Source organism: Lontra canadensis, unplaced genomic scaffold, assembly GCF_010015895.1.
Source record: "Lontra canadensis isolate GAN:19392208 unplaced genomic scaffold, GSC_riverotter_1.0 scaffold67, whole genome shotgun sequence".
NCBI classification, from domain to species: domain Eukaryota; kingdom Metazoa; phylum Chordata; class Mammalia; order Carnivora; family Mustelidae; genus Lontra; species Lontra canadensis.
This window is the reverse complement of record NW_022631061.1, coordinates 8479137-8500422: the sequence shown is the minus strand read 5'-3', so window position 1 is coordinate 8500422 and position 21286 is coordinate 8479137. Positions and strand designations below refer to the sequence as shown.

At 39.1% G+C, this 21286-nt stretch overlaps 1 protein-coding gene across 1 annotated transcript; it reads right to left on the bottom strand.

The window, feature by feature from the left end:
• Positions 1-3346: 3346 nt before the first annotated feature.
• RFXAP (regulatory factor X associated protein) lies at positions 3347-19711 on the bottom strand. The gene is made up of 6 exons (XM_032879950.1): positions 19602-19711; positions 19245-19330; positions 18889-19119; positions 18138-18775; positions 13068-13175; positions 3347-4626 (listed from the first exon to the last, which is right to left on the bottom strand). Exons 1-6 carry the CDS (start codon positions 19709-19711, stop codon positions 4516-4518), a joined length of 1284 nt encoding a protein of 427 aa, XP_032735841.1. The 3' UTR covers positions 3347-4515.
• Positions 19712-21286: the final 1575 nt, after the last annotated feature.

Genomic DNA, 21286 nt, shown 5'->3' with positions numbered 1-21286 from the left:
GAAGGGAGACTGCTTCTCCCTCTGCTCCTCCCCGCCTCCCACTCATTCTCTCTCTCTCTCTCAGATAAATAAAATCTTTTGAAAAAAAGACAGGCTTAATTTTTGTAATACGCACCAGACTTTTGCACATTGGGTAGAAAAAGGGAGCCTAAATATATGACTAGGCGATTCACAGAAGAGCAAATCTAAATAACAAGCATATATGAAGAGATACTCAAGTTTTCCACTATTCAGAGAAATGCTAATAAATGTAACAATTAGCAGTACATATCTATCAAGGAAGAGTTAAAAAAAGAACAGTAATTCTTGTTGGCAAAGATAGGAGGAAAAGAAATTCTCCGTTGCTGCTAGTAGACATTTGCAGTGATACTTTTGGGGAGAAAGAAATGTAGTATCTGAAGAAAGCACATATCTATATATTTCCCTCCACCTAGCAATCCCAATTATGAAAATCTATTCCAAGGCCATTGAACTGCCAATGCACACCAGTACATAAGGATACACTACAGGGAGGAGGCATTGTTCATAGTGGCAGGAAACTGGACACCAAGTGAATGGCATCAATAGTGGAATGATTGAATGTGATGACACATTCCTATCATGAGATGCTCTGCAGCCATCTAAAGGAATGGATCATAGCCACAGAAGTGATTTGGGGGTACTTCTGAGTACTGGAGCATAAAAAAGTAATATGCTGACGTGTATAATATGCCCACATTTTTATGTAACTGAAAGTTGCTATATGTGTATATATGTGTGTTTAAGATTCACAAAACAGTAAAAATAAGGAAGAATACATGCTAGGTTGTTGACATGGGTTATCTAGAAGGTGAGCAGTGCATGGAAGACTGATGGTGGGGAACCAAAAAATTAAACAAATGGGAGAACCTAAACCAGAAATCCTCAGTACAGGTATTAGGATTACATTGATGTATTTATATAAAATTATATGTGTGTGCATACAGAAACTTGAAAAAATTTAGCATATATTTAAGTGCCTACTGTGTTTGAAACTAGGCACTTGGAAGTGTTAGCTCCTAATTTAGCAACAACACTCTACTGTGGGCAGAGCATCATTTCTGGAGACAAGATTTAATTCAAGTCTTGGCTCTGCATCCCACAGTTAGACCTGTTTTACAAGTCACTTCTCTTGAGTTTTTTTCCTCATCCAAAAACAGGGACAATATTTGCCATATTTTGAGGTTCAAATGAATTAGTATATGAAAGTACTTTCTAAAGTAATATAATTAGGGTGTAAGTAATATTTGTCTTTTATCATAATTCCAAAACTCAAGGGTTAGTGTACAAAGGCTCTATTTATTTATGATAGTACTTCCACTGTCAAATGTGAAGTTCATGCTCAAACTGCACAGGCCTCACCATGATTACGTACACGGCTCACACGATGTACAACAGTGTGCAGTGAGTAACTTAAAAGTCCTGGATTTGAATCCAGCTGGTTGTGCAATCTTGAGCAAGTGACAACCTCTGCAAGCTTCCATCTACACAATAACCGTTGTGCGTACACCATGGGATTGTCAGAAGAGTAAGTAGCCAGAATTGTTTTCAAAAATTATAAAATGCTAGAAAATTGGTATCATTCTGTCATGATGTCTTTAGATTATAATCTACTTTCTTCATGCACCTCTGTGAGGGAAGTTTACATTTGGGCCTCAGAATGGATGGCAGGAAACTCCAGGGGGAAACTGCACTATAAGTAAGTGCTAAATATATGGAAATGAAGATTTATTAGTAAAAACATTTCCTATAAACTGCAATAGAAAGCACCTAGCTTGAAAGCATTGGGACAGCTATTTAAAACTATAGTAATCATGGGGCACCTGGGTGGCTCAGTGGGTTAAAGCCTCTGCCTTCGGCTTCGGTCATGGTCCGGGGGTCCTGGGATCGAGCCCCGCATCGGGCTCTCTGCTCAGCGGGGAGCCTGCTTCCCTCTCTCTCTGCCTCCCTCTCTGCCTACTTGTGATCTCTCTCTCTCTGTCAAATAAATAAATAAAATATTTAAAACAAAACTATAGTAATCATATTCAGAACTATGAGAGATAATAATAAATTAATAAACCACTAAAATTGGGGGTCATTTGTTAGGCAGCAATAACTATATAGCTAGGTCTATCAGTTACCTGCTCTCCAGAATGCTGTGTAACAAAGGACCCCCAAACACTGTGGTTTATAATCATAAACAGCTATTATTGCTCACAAGTCTACAGATCAGTTGGGTGGTTCTGCAAATCTGGGGTAGGTCTGGTTGATTTGGCCTGGGGTCAAATGCATCTGCAGTCAGCTGGCAGGGTGGCTGGGGGCGAGCTAGTGGAGCACAGCCTCACTCACATCCGGCTGTTCACCACGGCAGCGGAGTAGGACTCTAAAAGAACAAGTAGAAGGGTTCAAAGTCTTGGAAATCTACTCAAAGCTGGCATATATTATTTCTTCTGCATTCTATTGACTAACCCAAGTCACAAGGCCAGTCCTTCAGATTTAAGGGATAGAGGAATAAAGTCAACTTCTGGGTGGGAGAAGTGTCAGTTATATTGCACAGGTCTGGAGTACATGAAGGGATAAACAAGTGGGGACACACTGCAGTAAATCTACCCAAAATAAGTAAAAACCATACTGTTTTATTAATGAGCTGTCTGTAAGCATATACTGAGATAGATGTTTATTTATACATAAATTCAATCCCTCTTATTTTAATTCAGCATTCTGGCCTATTACTTTCCCCTCCTTTCCTATCCTTCTTATTCCACTTGAAAGATAAGCTGATTTCTTTTCTTTTCTTTTTTTTTTTTTTTAACTTTTGTTTATTTATTTGATAGAGCAAGCGAGCACAAGCAGGGGAAGGGGCAGAGGGAGAAACAGACTCCCCTCTGAGCAGGAAGCACCATGTGGCACTTGATTCCAGGACCCTAAGATCACGACCTGAACCAAAGGCAGATGCTTAACTGACTGAGTCACACAGGTGCCCCTTATTTTTTCTTTTTTTTCACTATAAAGTTTAACTTAACACTGTAGGGATTCAATAAAGGCTCCAAAACCATGAGTAAGAGAACTAATAGTTAATAACAAGTATAAATGAATTCCTCTGCATCCAGAATGAAAAAACTAAAGAACAGAATAAGTGAATCAGACAACTGAAAGGTCTACAATGGACTTTAATGAATAGTTTTGGTAAAATCTGTGTTTTTGCACAGATACACAGGTACAAAACACCTAAAATATAAAAAGATTCTCTCCTTAAGTACTTCTTAGAACAGCCGCGACTAAGGTTAACTCGATATACATTTCAGGGCTTAAAACCCAAGAAATGAACACATTTTTGCACAGTTACACCTAAGAGACATAAATTTGTTATCTAACATTGGAAATACTCTCTTGACATCTGATTTGTTATTCTTATTGGTAGGTTTGCCTTTTAAGTTTTCCTAGGAGACAACACACAAAAAAAAGTATCTACCCAGATTACCCATCATCATTCTTTTGAACATTACTTTAGGAATAACACGATATTAAATTAGCTCAATTTTGAAAAACATTGACAAAATGCTGAAGTGTTATTCTTACTTTCAGAATCTCTTTTTGAAAAGGAAATTAATATTAAAAAAATTGTTTTTGCCCTGACATTGGTGGAATGAGATACACCTATGCTGTTTACAAATTCAACATATAAGTCTGCTTTAAAAGAGAAAACACTAATAGGTAAAATGAAATGAGAAGCCAACTTTAGGAGATCCTTTCATTCCAGTGTACTTAGTTAACCGCCTCCTAGGTTTTACCAGCACATCTCTGAAAAGGAATGCATATCCTAATTTCATAGATAATTAACAATGATCATTTTCCTTATACATTTAAAATATGCTTACCTCTTTGACAGCTCCAGTCTTAACTGTAAAGCAAAAGTTATTTCAAGAACCCAATTTTAGGTGCTCCAATGACATTTTTTCATCACAAGTAGTATCACAACTATCAGTGTTTCTTAAAAGGAGGATTACTGACATTGTGGGTGAGATAATTATTGTGAAAGGCCATTCCAGACACTGTAGAACATTTAGGATTCCTGACCCATTCACTAAATACCAGGAGTTTTTAAGATCATTGTGACAATTAAAAACATATCCATCCATTTCTGACTGCTCCTTGATAAGACCACTGAACTAAATGATCAAAAATTAGTATCTATTAGCTTTGTGACTTCCACAGAAAGTAACTGTTTCATTACCTTCAGTAACAATGACTGAAGAGGAATACTTTGTTTAAAAAAAAATCGTAATTTAATGTTATTTTGGAAAGATAAGCTGTTTCTTCAAATTCATGGTAATCTGAAAGGATTAGATGCACAAAGGGCAATACTTACTTATCCCAAAATGCACACATATATTTACAGGAAAATGACTGTTTATGTTTTACTGGCATATCTAATCCCATTTATCTTTAGTATAAAAATATGTCCATCTTCTACAACAAAATAAAAAAACATGTGGATCTTCTTGGTAAATTCCTTCACACTGATGTTCCTGGAAACTGCTGCTGTCTTTGCTCCAAAACTTGCTGATTTAATAGTTGTTGCTGTTTCTGTAAAAACTGCACCACTTCTGGACTTCTTAGTAATGACTTGAAAAGAAAAAGGAAAAAAATATATTTATTAGCATTATTCTTATGGGAGTAGATTGTCTTCATGCTATAAAATTACTCTGATGTCTCTACATAAGGCACAATATGCTTACAAAACAAAATGTGCCCGAACTGAATTCACACTTGCACCTGATGCAATGCATTAAACTGCAAACTAAGAATAATAAAATTCGATGTCATATATCAAAATACTAAAACCTACAGTAATGGGTGAAGCCTAATCTTATCGGTGACTGTGTACACAAAGGAAATGAAATGTTTTATGTTATGCCAGCATATATACTATCTATGAAACATAAGAGCAAACAGCCAAGAAGAGCACTGGTCCAAGGTCACAGTAAGAAAAACAAGGGGCCACGTGTGAAAATGGCAATTAGATGCCAGGTTGGAAATCCATGTAAGGATTCAATTTCTCCACTAGCCTATTGAGTCTTTCTGAAGAAATTAAAAAGAATGTGTGTGTGTACAGGTATTAATGAAAGTAGTATTAGCATATTACAAAAATTTCAGAAAAGGCAGAATATGACTGATCTAATACAGTTTTGTATACCTACCATTTTTAAATATAGTCATATAACAAATATAGTTAGTGTGCTTTTACTTAAATAAAATACTTCTATAAATTGATGAGGGAAAAAAACTTTGGATCCCCAAAATTAAAAAAGATAAACCGAGCAAGGTGGAAATACTATCATTAAACACTGATTTTAAAACTTAACATTAGAGGAGTCAAGATGGCGGAGAAGTAGCAGGCTGAGACTACTTCAGGTAGCGGGAGATCAGCTAGATAGCTTATCTAAAGATTGCAAACACCTACAAATCCAACGGGAGATCGAACAGAAGAAGAACAGCAATTCTAGAAACAGAAAATCAACCACTTTCTGAAAGGTAGGACTGGCGGAGAAGTGAATCCAAAGCGACTGGAAGATAGACCGCGGGGGGAGGGGCCGGCTCCCGGCAAGCGGCGGAGCAACGGAGCACAAAATCAGGACTTTTAAAAGTCTGTTCTGCTGAGGGACATCGCTCCAGAGGCTTAACCGGGGTGAAGCCCACGCGGGGTCAGCGTGGCCTCAGGTCCCACAGGGTCACAGAAGGATCGGGGGTGTCTGAGTGTCGCAGAGCTTACAGGTATTAGAATGGGGAAGCCGGCTACAGAGACAGAGCCGAGGAGTGAGCTCACAGCTCGGGGTTACCTTGAACCGGTCGCAGGCTCGGTCAGCTTGGAGCGCGGCCGGAGGCCAGGGTGACGGGAGTAATTGGGCGCTGTTCTCTGAGGGTGCACTGAGGAGTGGGGCCCCGGGCTCTCGGCTCCTCCGGGCCGGAGACTGGGAGGCCGCCATCTTCATTCCCGTCCTCCGGAACTCTACGGAAAGCGCTCAGGGAACAAAAGCTCCCGAAAGCAAACCCGAGCGGATTACTCAGCCTGGCCCCTGGTAAGGGCGGTGCAACTCCGTCTGGGGCAAAGACACTTGAGAATCACTACAACAGGCCCCTCCCCCAGAAGATCAACAAGAAACCCAGCCAGGACCAAGTTCACCTACCAGGGAGTGCAGTTTCAATACCAAGGAGAGCCGCAGAATTCCAGAGGAGGAGAAAGCAAAGCACGGAACTCATGGCTTTCTCCTCATGATTCTTTAGCCTAGCAGTTAATTTAATTTTTTTTCTTTTTCAATTTTTTTTTCTCTTCTTCTGCTAAATTTAACTTGTACCCTGTTCTTTTTTTAACTTTTTTAACTAGTTTATCTAATATATATATATATATATATATATATATTTTCCTTTTTATATTTTTTCTTTATTGGTTTTCTTTTTTAAATTGTTTTTTTTTTTTTTTCTTTCTGAACCTCTTTTTATCCCCTTTCTCCCCCCTCATGATTTGGGATCTCTTCTGATTTGGCTAAAGCATATTTTCCTGGGGTTGTTGCCACCCTTTTAGTATTTTACTTGCTCCTTCATATACTCTTATCTGGACAAAATGACAAGGCGGAATTCACCACAAAAAAAAGAACAAGAGGCAGTACCAAAGGCTAGGGACCTAATCAATACAGACATTGGTAATATGTCAGATCTAGAGTTCAGAATGACGGTTCTCAGGGTTCTAGCCGGGCTCGAAAAAGGCATGGAAGATATTAGAGAAACCCTCTCAGGAGATATAAAAGCCTTTTCTGGAGAAATAATAGAACTAAAATCTAACCAAGTTGAAATAAAAAAAGCTATTAATGAGGTGCAATCAAAAATGGAGGCTCTCACTGCTAGGATAAATGAGGCAGAAGAAAGAATTAGCGATATAGAAGACCAAATGACAGAGAAAAAAGAAGCTGAGCAAAAGAGGGACAAACAGCTACTGGACCACGAGGGCAGAATTCAAGAGATAAGTGACACCATAAGACGAAACAACATTAGAATAATTGGGATTCCAGAAGAAGAAGAAAGAGAGAGGGGAGCAGAAGGTATATTGGAGAGAATTATTGGAGAGAATTTCCCCAATATGGCAAAGGGAACAAGCATCAAAATCCAGGAGGTTCAGAGAACCCCACTCAAAATCAATAAGAATAGGTCCACACCCCGTCACCTAATAGTAAAATTTACAAGTCTTAGAGACAAAGAGAAAATCCTGAAAGCAGCCCGGGAAAAGAAGTCTGTAACATACAATGGTAAAAATATTAGATTGGCAGCAGACTTATCCACAGAGACCTGGCAGGCCAGAAAGAGCTGGCATGATATATTCAGAGCACTAAACAAGGAAAAGATGCAGCCAAGAATACTATATCCAGCTAGGCTATCATTGAAAATAGAAGGAGATTAAAAGCTTCCAGGACAAACAAAAACTGAAAGAATTTGCAAACACCAAACCAGCTCTACAGGAAATATTGAAAGGGGTCCTCTAAGCAAAGAGAGACCCTAAAAGTAGTAGATCAGAAAGGAACAGAGACAATATACAATAACAGTCACCTTACAGGCAATACAATGGCACTACATTCATATCTCTCAATAGTTACCCTGAATGTTAATGGGCTAAATGCCCCAATCAAAAGACACAGGGTATCAGAATGGATAAAAAAAACCCAAACCATCTATATGTTGCCTACAAGAAACTCATTTTAAACCCGAAGACACCTCCAGATTTAAAGTGAGGGGGTGGAAAAGAATTTACCATGCTAATGGACATCAGAAGAAAGCAGGAGTGGCAATCCTTATATCAGATCAATTAGATTTTAAGCCAAAGACTACATTAAGAGATGAGGAAGGACACTATATCATACTCAAAGGATCTGTCCAACAAGAAGATCTAACAATTTTAAATATCTATGCCCCTAACGTGGGAACAGCCAACTATATAAACCAATTAATAATAAAATCAAAGAAACACATCAACAATAATACAATAATAGTAGGGGACTTTAACACTCCCCTCACTGAAATGGACAGATCATCCAAGCAAAAGATCAACAAGGAAATAAAGGCCTTAAATGACACACAGGACCAGATGGACATCTCATATTCAGAACATTTCATCCCAAAGCAGCAGAATGCACATTCTTCTCTAGTGCACATGGAACATTCTCCAGAATACATCACATCCTCGGTCCTAAATCAGGGCTCAACCGGTATCAAAGGATTGGGATCATTCCCTGCATATTGTCAGACCACAATGCTCTGAAGCTAGAACTCAATCACAAGAGGAAATTTGGAAAGAACCCAAATACATGGAGACTAAACAGCATCCTTCTAAAGAATGAATGGGTCAACCAGGAAATTAAAGAAGAATTGAAAAAATTCATGGAAACAAATGATAATGAAAACACAACAGTTCAAAATCTGTGGGACACAACAAAGGCAGTCCTGAGAGGAAAATATATAGCGGTACAAGCCTTTCTCAAGAAACAAGAAAGGTCTCAGGTACACAACCTAACCCTACACCTAAAGGAGCTGGAGAAAGAACAAGAAAGAAACCCTAAACCCAGCAGGAGAAGAGAAATCATAAAGATCAGAGCAGAAATCAATGAAATAGAAACCATAAAAACAATAGAACAAATCAACGAAACTAGGAGCTGGTTCTTTGAAAGAATTAATAAGATTGATAAACCCCTGGCCAGACTTATCAAAAAGAAAAGAGAAAGGACCCAAATCAATAAAATCATGAATGAAAGAGGAGAGATCACAACGAACACCAAAGAAATACAGACAATTATAAGAACATACTATGAGCAACTCTATGCCAACAAATTTGACAATCTGGAAGAAATGGATGCATTCCTAGAGACATATAAACTACCACAACTGAACCAGGAAGAAATAGAAAGCCTGAACAGACCCATAACCAGTAAGGAGATTGAAATAGTCATCAAAAACCTCCAAACAAACAAAAGCCCAGGGCCAGACGGCTTCCCGGGGGAATTCTACCAAACGTTTAAAGAACTAATTCCTATTCTCCTGAAACTGTTCCAAAAAATAGAAATGGAAGGAAAACTTCCAAACTCATTTTATGAGGCCAGCATCACCTTGATCCCCAAACCAGACAAGGATCCCATCAAAAAAGAGAACTACAGACCAATATCCTTGATGAACACAGATGCAAAAATTCTCACCAAAATACTAGCCAATAGGATTCAACAGTACATTAAAAGGATTATTCACCATGACCAAGTGGGATTTATTCCAGGGCTGCAAGGTTGGTTCAACATCCGCAAATCAATCGATGTGATACAACACATTAATAAAAGAAAGAACAAGAACCATATGATACTCTCAATAGATGCTGAAAAAGCATTTGACAAAGTACAGCATCCCTTCCTGATCAAAACTCTTCAAAGTGTAGGGATAGAGGGCACATACCTCAATATTATCAAAGCCATCTATGAAAAACCCACCGCAAATATCATTCTCAATGGAGAAAAACTGCAAGCTTTTCCGCTAAGGTCAGGAACACGGCAGGGATGTCCGTTATCACCACTGCTATTCAAATAGTACTAGAAGTCCTAGCCTCAGCAATCAGACAACAAAAGGAAATTAAAGGCATCCAAATCGGCAAAGAAGAAGTCAAACTATCACTCTTCGCAGATGATATGATACTATATGTGGAAAACCCAAAAGACTCCACTCCAAAACTGCTAGAACTTGTACAGGAATTCAGTAAAGTGTCAGGATATAAAATCAATGCACAGAAATCAGTCGCATTTCTCTACACCAACAACAAGACAGAAGAAAGAGAAATTAAGGAGTCAATCCCATTTACAATTGCACCCAAAACTATAAGATACCTAGGAATAAACCTAACCAAAGAGACTAAAAATCTATACACAGAAAACTATAAAGTACTCCTGAAAGAAATTGAGGAAGACACAAAGAAATGGAAAAATGTTCCATGCTCCTGGATTGGAAGAATAAATATTGTGAAAATGTCTATGCTACCTAAAGCAATCTACACATTTAATGCAATTCCTATCAAAGTACCATCCATTTTTTTGAAAGAAATGGAACAAATAATCCTAAAATTTATATGGAACCAGAAAAGACCTCGAGTAGCCAAAGGAATATTGAAAAAGAAAGCCAAAGTTGGTGGCATCACAATTCCGGACTTCAAGCTCTATTACAAAGCTGTCATCATCAAGACAGCATGGTACTGGCACAAAAACAGACACATAGATCAATGGAACAGAATAGAGAGCCCAGAAATAGACCCTCAACTCTATGGTCCACTAATCTTCGACAAAGCAGGAAAGAATGTCCAATGGAAAAAAGACAGCCTCTTCAATAAATGGTGTTGGGAAAATTGGACAGCCACATGCAGAAAAATGAAATTGGATCATTTCCTTACACCACACACGAAAATAGACTCAAAATGGATGAAGGACCTCAATGTGAGAAAGGAATCCATCAAAATCCTTGAGGAGAACACAGGCAGCAACCTCTTCGACCTCAGCCGCAGCAACATCTTCCTAGGAACATCGCCAAAGGCAAGGGAAGCAAGGGCAAAAATGAACTATTGGGATTTTATCAAGATCAAAAGCTTTTGCACAGCAAAGGAAACAGTTAACAAAACCAAAAGACAACTGACAGAATGGGAGAAGATATTTGCAAATGACATATCAGATAAAGGGCTAGTGTCCAAAATCTATAAAGAACTTAGCAAACTCAACACCCAAAGAACAAATAATCCAACAAGAAATGGGCAGAAGACATGAACAGACATTTCTGCAAAGAAGACATCCAGATGGCCAACAGACACATGAAAAAGTGCTCCATATCACTCGGCATCAGGGAAATACAAATCAAAACCACAATGAGATACCACCTCACACCAGTCAGAATGGCTAAAATTAACAAGTCCAGAAATGACAGATGCTGGCGAGGATGCGGAGAAAGGGGAACCCTCCTACACTGTTGGTGGGAATGCAAGCTCGTGCAACCACTCTGGAAAACAGCATGGAGGTTCCTCAAAATGTTGAAAATAGAACTACCCTATGACCCAGCAATTGCACTGCTGGGTATTTACCCTAAAGATACAAACGTAGTGATCCGAAGGGGCACGTGCACCCGAATGTTTATAGCAGTAATGTCTACAATAGCCAAACTATGGAAAGAACCTAGATGTCCATCAACATACGCATGGATAAAGAAGAAGTGGTATATATACACAATGGAATACTATGCAGCCATCAAAAGAAATGAAATCTTGCCATTTGCGACGACGTGGATGGAACTAGAGGGTATCATGCTTAGCAAAGTAAGTCAATCAGAGAAAGACAACTATCATATGATCTCCCTGATATGAGGGAGAGGAGATGCAACATGGGGGGTTAGGGGGGTAGGAGAAGAGTAAATGAAACAAGATGGGATTGGGAGGGAGACAAACCATAAGTGACTCTTAATCTCACAAAACAAACTGAGGGTTGATGGGGGGCAGGGGGTTGGGGGGGGTGGGGTTATGGACATTGGGGAGGGTATGTGCTATGGTGAGTGCTGTGAAGTGTGTAAACCTAGCGATTCACAGACCTGTACCCCGGGGATAAAAATATATGTTTATAAAAAATAAAATTATAAAAAAAACCCAGAAACTTAACATTAGAATGCAGTACATTTTCTAATTATTTCTTTAAAACTTATTTATAATACTTCAATAAAAAATTGTTTGTAAAGATGTACCAACATCCTATTAAGTAAATGCACAATAATCTACTGCACTATTATCAAACTGTTGAACATTTATGTTGTTTTAACTACTATTTTACTATTTGTGATAATTACATTTCTGGCAACATCTTCATGCTTAACTTTATCCATATATAGGGTTTATTTCCTGCTGAGACTCCTGATACCACTGCCCAACTGCTTTCTAAGTCTGATATATACATAATACCACCAATAGAATGAGAGTGCCCATTTCATGAAACCCCCAACATCACTGTGATGTCTTTTAAATAGTTTTCATTTGTTGTATTGTTAATTGTGATTTTTACTGATACTGAATACCTTTTCATATCACTTCATGGTAGCATTTCTGCTTTTATTCCTGTTTATACTTTTGCAATGTAGTGAAGCCAACATTTTTTCTTCATCAATTTCTATGAATATTTTGTAAACTAAAAATGTCAACCATCTTAACCATAGTGTCTTATATGTGCTGCAAATATTTTTCCAATATGTTAGTTTGAAGTTTGCATTTTTTTTCTTAAAGCTTTTATTTATGACAGAGAGAGAGAGCAACAGAGGGAACACATGCACAGGGGAGCTGTAGCAGGAGAAGCAGGCTCCCTACTGAGCAGGGAGCCCGATATGAGGCTCTATCCCAGCATCCTGGGATCGTGACCTGAGCAGAAGGCATATGCCCAAAACGACTGAGCCTCCCAGGTGATGCCTGAAGTTTTGCATTTTTATCACCATTTTTGACTACAGCATTCATTACTTCATACTTCTACTTCTTTTCAGCTAGAAAAAGATTTTTAAGATTAAGTCTCAATTGTATTTTTTTTCCTTTATCAGGAATTTAGTGTGATGTATAGTGATATTATGAGCTAAATTCTCTTTTTGTCTTCAAATTATTACCCAATTATTTCCATGTTTATTGAAAAATCTCTGCTTTTCTGATTGAATTCTGATGTCTTCTAGCAAATTTATAATAGAAATCCCTATTAAATGTTGGTCTCATTCTATTTCCATACTAACTAATGCATTCTTCCACAAACCACAGAATTCAGTACAAAGTCTGCTTTAAAACCCCATTTTGCTCAGATATTCAAGGTTTAGTCAATGAAGATAAAGGATTAAAGGTTTTAGGAAAGCATTATGAGATTCCAGGGTGTACTGGCAAAGGAACAATTCATTCTGATGACCAGGTGAGCAAGTTTTAAAATCTCAAAAATCTAAATAATTCTAACAACTTCTGATAATAAATTTGTAAGTACTTTACAGATACTTACCAGTCTTTTTTGATTTAACACTTGTTCTAAAAGAGTAGGTCTTGCAGGACGATCCCCAAAGGTTCCTGTTCTTTGTTTAACAATGGAGAGTATGTTATCTGTACTTTCCTGGGATAAATGATAAAAATGCAAAAAGGATTAACAGTTCGCATATTATAATAATCCATGATTGTACGCTTTTAATGATGTAATGAATGAGTCCTCAGTGTCTCTTCCTTCTTGCCCAGTTCCTGTGAAACTTTGGGAAAAGCCCTCTTTAAGTCACAGAGAAGATGTTGGCAGTTAATTTTATAGAACACTCTTCACTCCCACCCCTCTACAATTTCTTTAACCTCAGATCTCCAGTCTCTTGAAGGTCTCAAAAATCAAAAATGGGGTAGAGGTGGGAGGAGCAAAGAGTTACCTGTGAGCTGTTTTCAGTATTACAAAAAAATGCCAAGTGGAAATTGAACATTCTCTTCAGATAAAGCTATCCAGGCCAAAACAGTCTGCCTCCTTTGGATAGAATATATACTCAAAGGCAATCTACCTATTGCTAGAGACACTGATAGTTTTTTATCCAGTTAACAACAACAATTAAATGGGCGGAAGCAGTAAAATATTAAAGAAGCAACTGATGGACAAGGCTTTCAAAATTTGTAAGTCACTAGGAGAAAAATGACAAACTGGCTTTGAAAAAACTGTAAAGCACTGGTATAAATAATCTCCTGCCACTGGTATAGACAAAATAGCTAGATCCTAAAATGAAAACCATACTCTGAGATATCCTACCCAAATAAACTCAGCAGCCCTACCTACCAAATATGTATCCCTAGTTCCTTGACAGTATCTTAAAAACTCACAATTTTCCTGGCATAACTAAATACTGGAGTTAACTGAGATATATTCTGACTCTTATAAAACCACGATACAATACTGATCACATCCAAAAATGATGACTAAGCAAATATAAAATTATAAATGTTTTACATAAACCCATGCTATATGTAAATTTACTCTTCTCTCTTTGCTCTTCATTTAGGTGGTTACTGAAGCTGTTTCCTTCTCTTGACCTCTCTCTACTGGCCTCTGAGTTCTGTTAGAATAGCCACTATCTCTCTTTCATTATGGGAAGTTTATCAACCCGATGTGACAAAAATGTTCAATCCCTAAACATTTTGGGCCGCAAAATGTAAAAAAACAAAAACAAAACCAAAACTATAAAAAGAGCATTCTCATACCCAAAGAAAACAAAAATAATTTCTTCTCTTTCCACAGGATTAACTATGTGTGGCACTATTTCATATTTATATGCACAAGAAGTGGAATCATGAAACTGACTTGATGGCAGAGTACCCTGTATTCTCACAACCCCAAACAAAGTACTACGCAGATTAACAATGTGAATGTTACAAAATCACGAAAACTTGTAGTAGAAATAACCTTGAGTCAGCTAGTCCAAACTTCTACAATGTTGAGGTTCCCTTTTTAAAAATTTTCAACACCTTTTCCCTTTTCAAAAATTTTCAACACCTTTTGTCCTAAGGAGTTTACCAACTTTTGAGGCATCCCGTTTAGTTTTAAATAAGTCCAACATTTAGGTAAACTTTTATTTCGACTGAGCTGAAATACATATCTCTTATGATTTTTACTTAAATGTCCTACTTACATAGAGCTACGCAAAATAAACCTACTGCTTCTTCCAAATGATACCCTTTTAAGGATATTTATGGGTAATGATCACTCCCATAAGTCTATTCTTTTATCCCTAGTTCCTTATGTTTCTCTCCTATAGCATAATTTTTATTTTTTTAATTTTTAAAAATTTTTTTAAAGATTTAATTTATTTATCTGACAGACAGAGATCACAGGTAGGCAGAGAGGCAAGCAGAGAGAGAGGAGGAAGCAGGCTCCCCGCTGAGCAGAGAGCCCGATGAGGGGCTCGATCCCAGGACCCTGGGATCATCACCCAAGCCGAAGGCAGAGGCTTTAACCCACTGAGCCACCCAGGCGCCCCTATAGCATAATTTTTAGATGCAGGACTAAATGTCATATACATTTGTTCCTTATTTAACTTGATTTATGTAAATGATTTTAAATACCTTAATTTCTAATCTTGCTTTTAGATTACTACAAAAGAGCCCTATTACCACTCATCAGTCCTACTATAATGATCTCCTAAATAATCTCTAAATCTCTAGGCCTCAACTTTAATCCACCCCATTAGAGTCCCTGTTACTTTCTAATTAGAAACTTCGTTTGAAGACCCCAAACCCAAATCCCATAGTCTGACATTCAATACCATACAAAAACTGGCTTCAAATTCTATTTCCAAATTTATTTTCCATGAATTTTCCAGATAAATATTCTTTCGTTAGAATGGTCCCCTTGCTTCTTCCCAAAAGTGTTTTCTGTATTCACACTTCCCTTCCTTTACTAAGATGTGTTTCTCTTTATTTTATCTACCAAAATTTGAGGGAAGCAATATAGAGTGGGGATAGAATGAAGGCTCTAGAATCAGACTGCTTGGGTTTGAATACTTGTTGGCTGTATGACCTAGGCTAAGTTACTTAATCTCTCTGTGCCTTAGTTTCCACACGTGTAAAATATAGCATCTGTCTAGCACTGTGTAGGGTGTGAGACTCCAGGCCTGGCACATAAGAAACTTAGCTGATTAAGCTTAAACTATTAGCCACACTTTCTGGTGTCTACTGAGTTATATTTTCTCTGCAAAACCTGAGAGTATCTCAGCCGGTAAGGATCTATCCTCCTCTCTTCTAGTAAAGTAAAACTATATAGTTCGCCCTTATTATATCCTGATGATAACTATTGGTTATTTTCTTTACACTCAGTTGGACAAAGATAAAGACTTACAGATCTTGATATCTCCTCAGAACTGGTAAAGTGTCCCCATTACATAAGACAATGGTATAGAGGGTATTAATTTTTGTTTATAGCAGTTATTTCTATTCATGCAAATTATTTTAGAATAGGAAAATTATTAAGGTTCTTTTTGTGGGAGGTAGAGGGGGAGACTTAATTCAGTATCTTTTTGCCTTTTATTCATTCTCCTTAAACAGTAGATGTAAAAGCTAGACAGTTAAAAGAAGGTAGCTATAGATAAAATACTTCTTTCTTGAAAAGAAGTATATCATTTTCTCTCTCTGTATTCTGAAGTGAATTTGGAATGTATAGAGGGCAAACATGACTCTTACCAACTTTCATTTTGTAATAAGTGAGATGTTTATTTCCATAATTACTTATAATCCAAGATTTGGTAAAATATATTTTACAAGGATGTGGATACAGATTTTAAGCCACAGGGGTCCTTAACTTTGTAATGTGTATGCAAAATTAAATACCTACCTGTGTGTATTTTTCTAGGAAAAGAGTTCATTAGGTTTCATCAGATTCTCAAATAAGTCCTTTAACACTAAACAGATTAAGATTCAATGGGATAAAAGGGAAAGAGAAGTCATTCAGACCCTAATCAGTAGGTGATGCCGATTACTATAGATTACTATAATATACTAATCTATAGTAATTACTATAGGTACTATAGTCATGCTGAATACTATAGATTTTAAAAATATTTAGGACTTCATATTTGTAAGCAATTCCAAAGTCTAAAATTTTAGCAATGAGGCAGCTGTTCAAGTACAGCAAAAACTAAGAATATTTTTAAAAGAGTTTTAGAATATATCCTAGGATAGCTTTCAGTTTAAAAAATTTTCTGGATTAGGGGCGCCTGGGTGGCTCAGTGGGTTAAAGCCTCTGCCTTCAGCTCAGGTCATGATCCCAGAGTCCTGGGATGGAGCCCCGCATCGGGCTCCGCATCGGGCTCCACATCGGGCTCCACATCAGGCTCTCTGCTCAGCAGGGAGCCTCCTTCCCTTCCTCTCTCTCTCTGCCTGCCTCTCTGCCTACTTGTGATCTCTGTCTGCCAAATAAATAAATAAAATCTTTAAAAATTTTTTTTCTGGATCGTTTTTAACAAAATTCAATTTTTCAATGAAAATGTACAGAGGGATTATAGCTTTTATTAGAAGGAGTAAAGCACACAGGATGAAATATCTGCTTATCTATAACAACTTCAAAGTGTAGCATTAATAATGACCATAATAATGGCTAAGGTTTACTAACTTACTATCTGCTAGACACTGTGTGAACACTCAATATGGAATATCTCACATATTCACTGCAGCATTATGAACCAGGTACCATTTTAATACCCATTTTACAGAGGAAGAAGCTGGGCTTAAAAAAGTTTAATAACCTGTTCAAGGCCACACACAGCAAATGATGCAATGGAGATTTGTGGCCGGAAGTCCAACACCAAAGCACTGGCTGTAACCTTCAACACAGTTCAAAGCAAACACTCCAAAAATCTTCCTAAGAATTACACCCCTTTATGATTCCATTTTCTTTTCTAGGAGCACTAAGAAAAGGGCTAATGAGAACAGGGATACTGAAAATAAGGTATTAAGTACAGGGTACTAAGCATGGGAGTACTGAGAACAAGTCTATTAAGTATAAGGCTACTGAGAATAGAATTACTGAGAACAGAGTACAAAGAATAAGATTAACAGAGAACCGGACACTAAGGACAGAGTACTATTAAACACAGGGGTACTAGGAGCAGCTTACTAAGAATAGGCATACTGATAACAGTAAGCTGTGAATCGAGAGGGTAATAAAACCAGGAAGAGATCACCTTCTCCAAAGTACAATTTCATCTAGGTTCCTAAGTCTCTTGGCCTGCTTCTTTAGCGATGAACCAGACCAATCACCTACTATCTGTCCTTCCAGCCTATATCCCAGATCTTTGAAATGACAGATCTGCTGATGTATCACATCATTTCCATTGACATTTATTCATCACAAGGATGCAACAGAGCTGTTAAGGCTTTGCACATGTGCGTATAAACTTTAATTTAGGATAAGCACTCACTAACTCTCAACCATAAGTCCAGCCCCAGCAACCTGGCCCATCTGGGAGCCGGTGGGTAGTGCTGGAAATGCGCTTCGCCTAAGAGTGGAGTTTTTTCTAACCACCTCCCTCTGCCCAAGACCCCATCTAAGGTCTGATACCTCCAGTCTGACGTTTCCCGTGCTGCCAGGCTGGGCGGACCCACTGCAGTTAAGGGCCTGGTCACTTTTCTTCTTTTTGTATTTGTCCTTATACATCTTGTTGCGGTGTTTCTTGCACATCCAAGGCTTCCGTTGCTTGGCCACCTGGCTCGTGGTCTCGCTGCAGCCCTCGAAGGTGCAGGTCTTGCTCATGCTGCCCCCGCCGCTGCTCCGTCTCCGGGCTCCCCCGCTGCCACCCTCGCCGCCAGAGTGGGTCTCCTCATCCTCCAGATCCTCCAAACTAGCGGTGCTTTCGCCTCCTCCTGGGGCGTCGGAAGTGTCCAGCAGGTCGGCTTCGTCCTCCCCTGCCTCCTCCTCGCCAGTCCCCGCCACTTCGCACAGGTACCTAATGGACTTGCCTGCACCGGCGCCGTCCCCCAGGGCCGGAGCTTGCCTCAGGACGCCCTCGGCCGCAGAGTCGTCCTGCCCTCCGCAGGGGTGCATCACCAGCAGAGTAAATTGCGAGGCCTGGGCCGGGACGGGGGCCGGAGCCACGGCCTGGCCCAGAGCAGGGTCCGGAGCCCCGGGGCGGAGCGCGCCGCTGGCAGCGCCCGGCCCCGCACCCTCGACAACACCCTGCACCTCCGTGCTGCTGACACCTTATGGGGGTCCACGACCCCAGCCCTTCAGCACCTGTAGGGCCCAACGGCACTTCGTAAACCAAAGACCCGGGACCCGCGAGAGGAAAAAAAAAAATCTCCAGCTCCGCTACGGCAGCCCGACTGCGCCTGCGCGTGAGCGTTTCCACGCCGGGTGCCTTTCAGGGAACTTGGCGTTTCTGAGGGGCGGGGCTGAGCCGCCAGCGAAGGAACTGCTGCGCAAGTGCGGCTCTGGCGCTGGCGGGAGGCGCCAAGCTTTGCTGGCGCCGCCGCTGCTGTGGAGGGTGTGTGTGAAGTTGAAGTGTCCGGGGCGCTGGGTAAGACGGCGCTTTTTTCGCTGAAACCTACTGTTCAAAAAGTTTCAAAACACTTGTGAACTGGAACTCCACAGTGTAAATTAAGGTTGTTCCTGAGCGATTTATGACTTGTGGCGTTCGGACGCTGGTTGTCCTAATATTTTGTCCCCAACTGCCTGAAGTGGGAGATGTGAAGCGGGGATGTGGTGATGTCACACCCTGGGACCGCTTGTTAGCAGTCAGGGACGGCAGAGGCGGCCTATTTGAAAATGATACAGTGGTGAAGGAGTGGGCCAGACTGGGGCCCAAGTTCTATTTGTGTTGAGAGCTAAGCGGTTTGTTTTTGATAAATTTGTTTTTCTCTCCAGGAAACCTACTTATTTGATTTTTAATGTTTATCCTTTGCTATGACCGCTGAGGTAAGCCTTTAATACCTTTTTCATTAAATTCAGTGAAAATGTGCGAAAAGCAGCAATGAATAACAAACAAGAAAAAAAAAAAGCCCTCAATAGACGATCTATCATTTTTACCAGTTGTGGCACAGTTGCTGGTTGTTAAATCTTAAATTAGCCAAATCTCGCGGGGGAACCGATCCTGCAAGGTCTTGTACGAAACCGTCGAGTAATTGTGCTCTTTCCATGTATTCCTTCCTCCTTGCGTAGTCGGGGTTTGCATTCCACCTGTTGCTAAGGAAAGCAATGCTCTCCAACCAATGATAAATCCACTCACATTAAGGTATTTGGGTGTTCATGTGTGAGTAGATCACCAGCTACATTTCAAAGAGAGGCACAGTGGATGGGAGAAAGTTTGGAATTCGACAGACCTGGGTGGCACCGTCCTGTTGTGACCAGGCCTAGTTAGTGAGAGCCTGTGTGAGCTTTGGCTTTCTCAGTGGCCAGAGGGGCGGTCAGTGGTGTGCTAGACCCGGTGGATGAGAGCCAGTTGTTAAAATATCAGGAGTTTAATGAGCTGGAGTCTAAACACCTTCATTTCTAAAAATGAATTACACCAACAAATTATGTTCAAAACAAAAGTTAAAAGCCTCAAAACTTATCACTTTCTAATTGTGTTACAGTGTTTTACTATAGCAATGCTTATAAGAATAGTTATGTCTATTGTATCTGTATGTGGAAATACTATGGAGTGATGTGATAGGGCACCTCTCAGCTCTGTATACATTGATGTCACAGTGGTTGCTTGAAACTAGCCATGTTAAGAGTATTTACACAATGGAAATTGCCAAATGAAACAAAACGGAGCTCGATTTAGTAAATGTCCGATTGTCTTCAGACTTAAAGGGATTATAAAAATGTTAACAAAGATTCAACTTAAAACATTTATCTGTGGCTGTCACATTGTCAATAGCTTCCCAAAATTGAGGAAATATTCTTTCAGTATTTGAAGACTACCGTGATTTCAGAAAAGTAGTTGCTTACATCAATGAAGAACAAGTGAAGTCCTAGCATACATCTTCATTGTTTCACTTTTGTCTTACTCATAAATATAAACAAAAATATCAGCCAACATTCATGTCTGAACTACACTCTGTCAGTGATGTGAGCAACTTCTTTGCTGATTTGGATAAAAATCAAGCATTTATTTATAGTTTGAATTCATGACACTGCTGTTACTGCTGTTGGTGAAAGAATTATAAAAACTGACAGTGGGTTTTACAAGTAACAAGTCACTGACGTGTGGGTGTATGGAATTTACAATAAAGTGACTTGTGATTTTTGTCATTATTTGTAAATCGCGTGCTAAACATTTTTCTATCAGTTAACTCTTTTTTAAAAAAATTTACCAGCATGTCACTGAGGGCAGTGCTATTTAAATCCTAGTACAAATTCCTGTTACGGTATTTAATAAATGACAGCAGGGTTTTCTTTTTAATTTATTGAGAGATAATTTACATATCATGAAACCCACCCATGGTAAGCATCCAGTGTAATGATATAGGCCAGCAGGAACCAATTGACTCCTAATATTCCAATTGACTCCTCCTAATATTCCATTTTTCAGTGTTACTGTAATTTAACTCTGACTTAGCCTTCTTCCTTTGCTTAAGAAAATGATGTATGGTGATGGGTATTAAGGAGGGCACTTGTGACAAACACTGGGTATTATATGTAAGTGATGAATCACTAAATTTTACACCTGAAACCAGTATTACCCTATTTGTTAGCCAACTAGAATTCAAATAAAGACTTGAAATAAA

What these genes read in the sequence shown, in the direction of transcription:
- RFXAP (XM_032879950.1), bottom strand. Translation starts at nt 19,711, where the DNA reads ATGGAAAGAGCACAATTACTCGACGGTTTCGTACAAGACCTTGCAGGA. An exon ending in CAGCAACTGTGCCACAACTG is followed by an intron (nt 19,331 to 19,601) that starts GTAAAAATGATA and finishes ATTTTCAAATAG; the next exon opens with GCCGCCTCTGCCGTCCCTGA. An exon ending in CGGGAAACGTCAGACTGGAG is followed by an intron (nt 13,176 to 18,137) that starts GTATCAGACCTT and finishes CATTTATCCCAG; the next exon opens with GAAAGTACAGATAACATACT.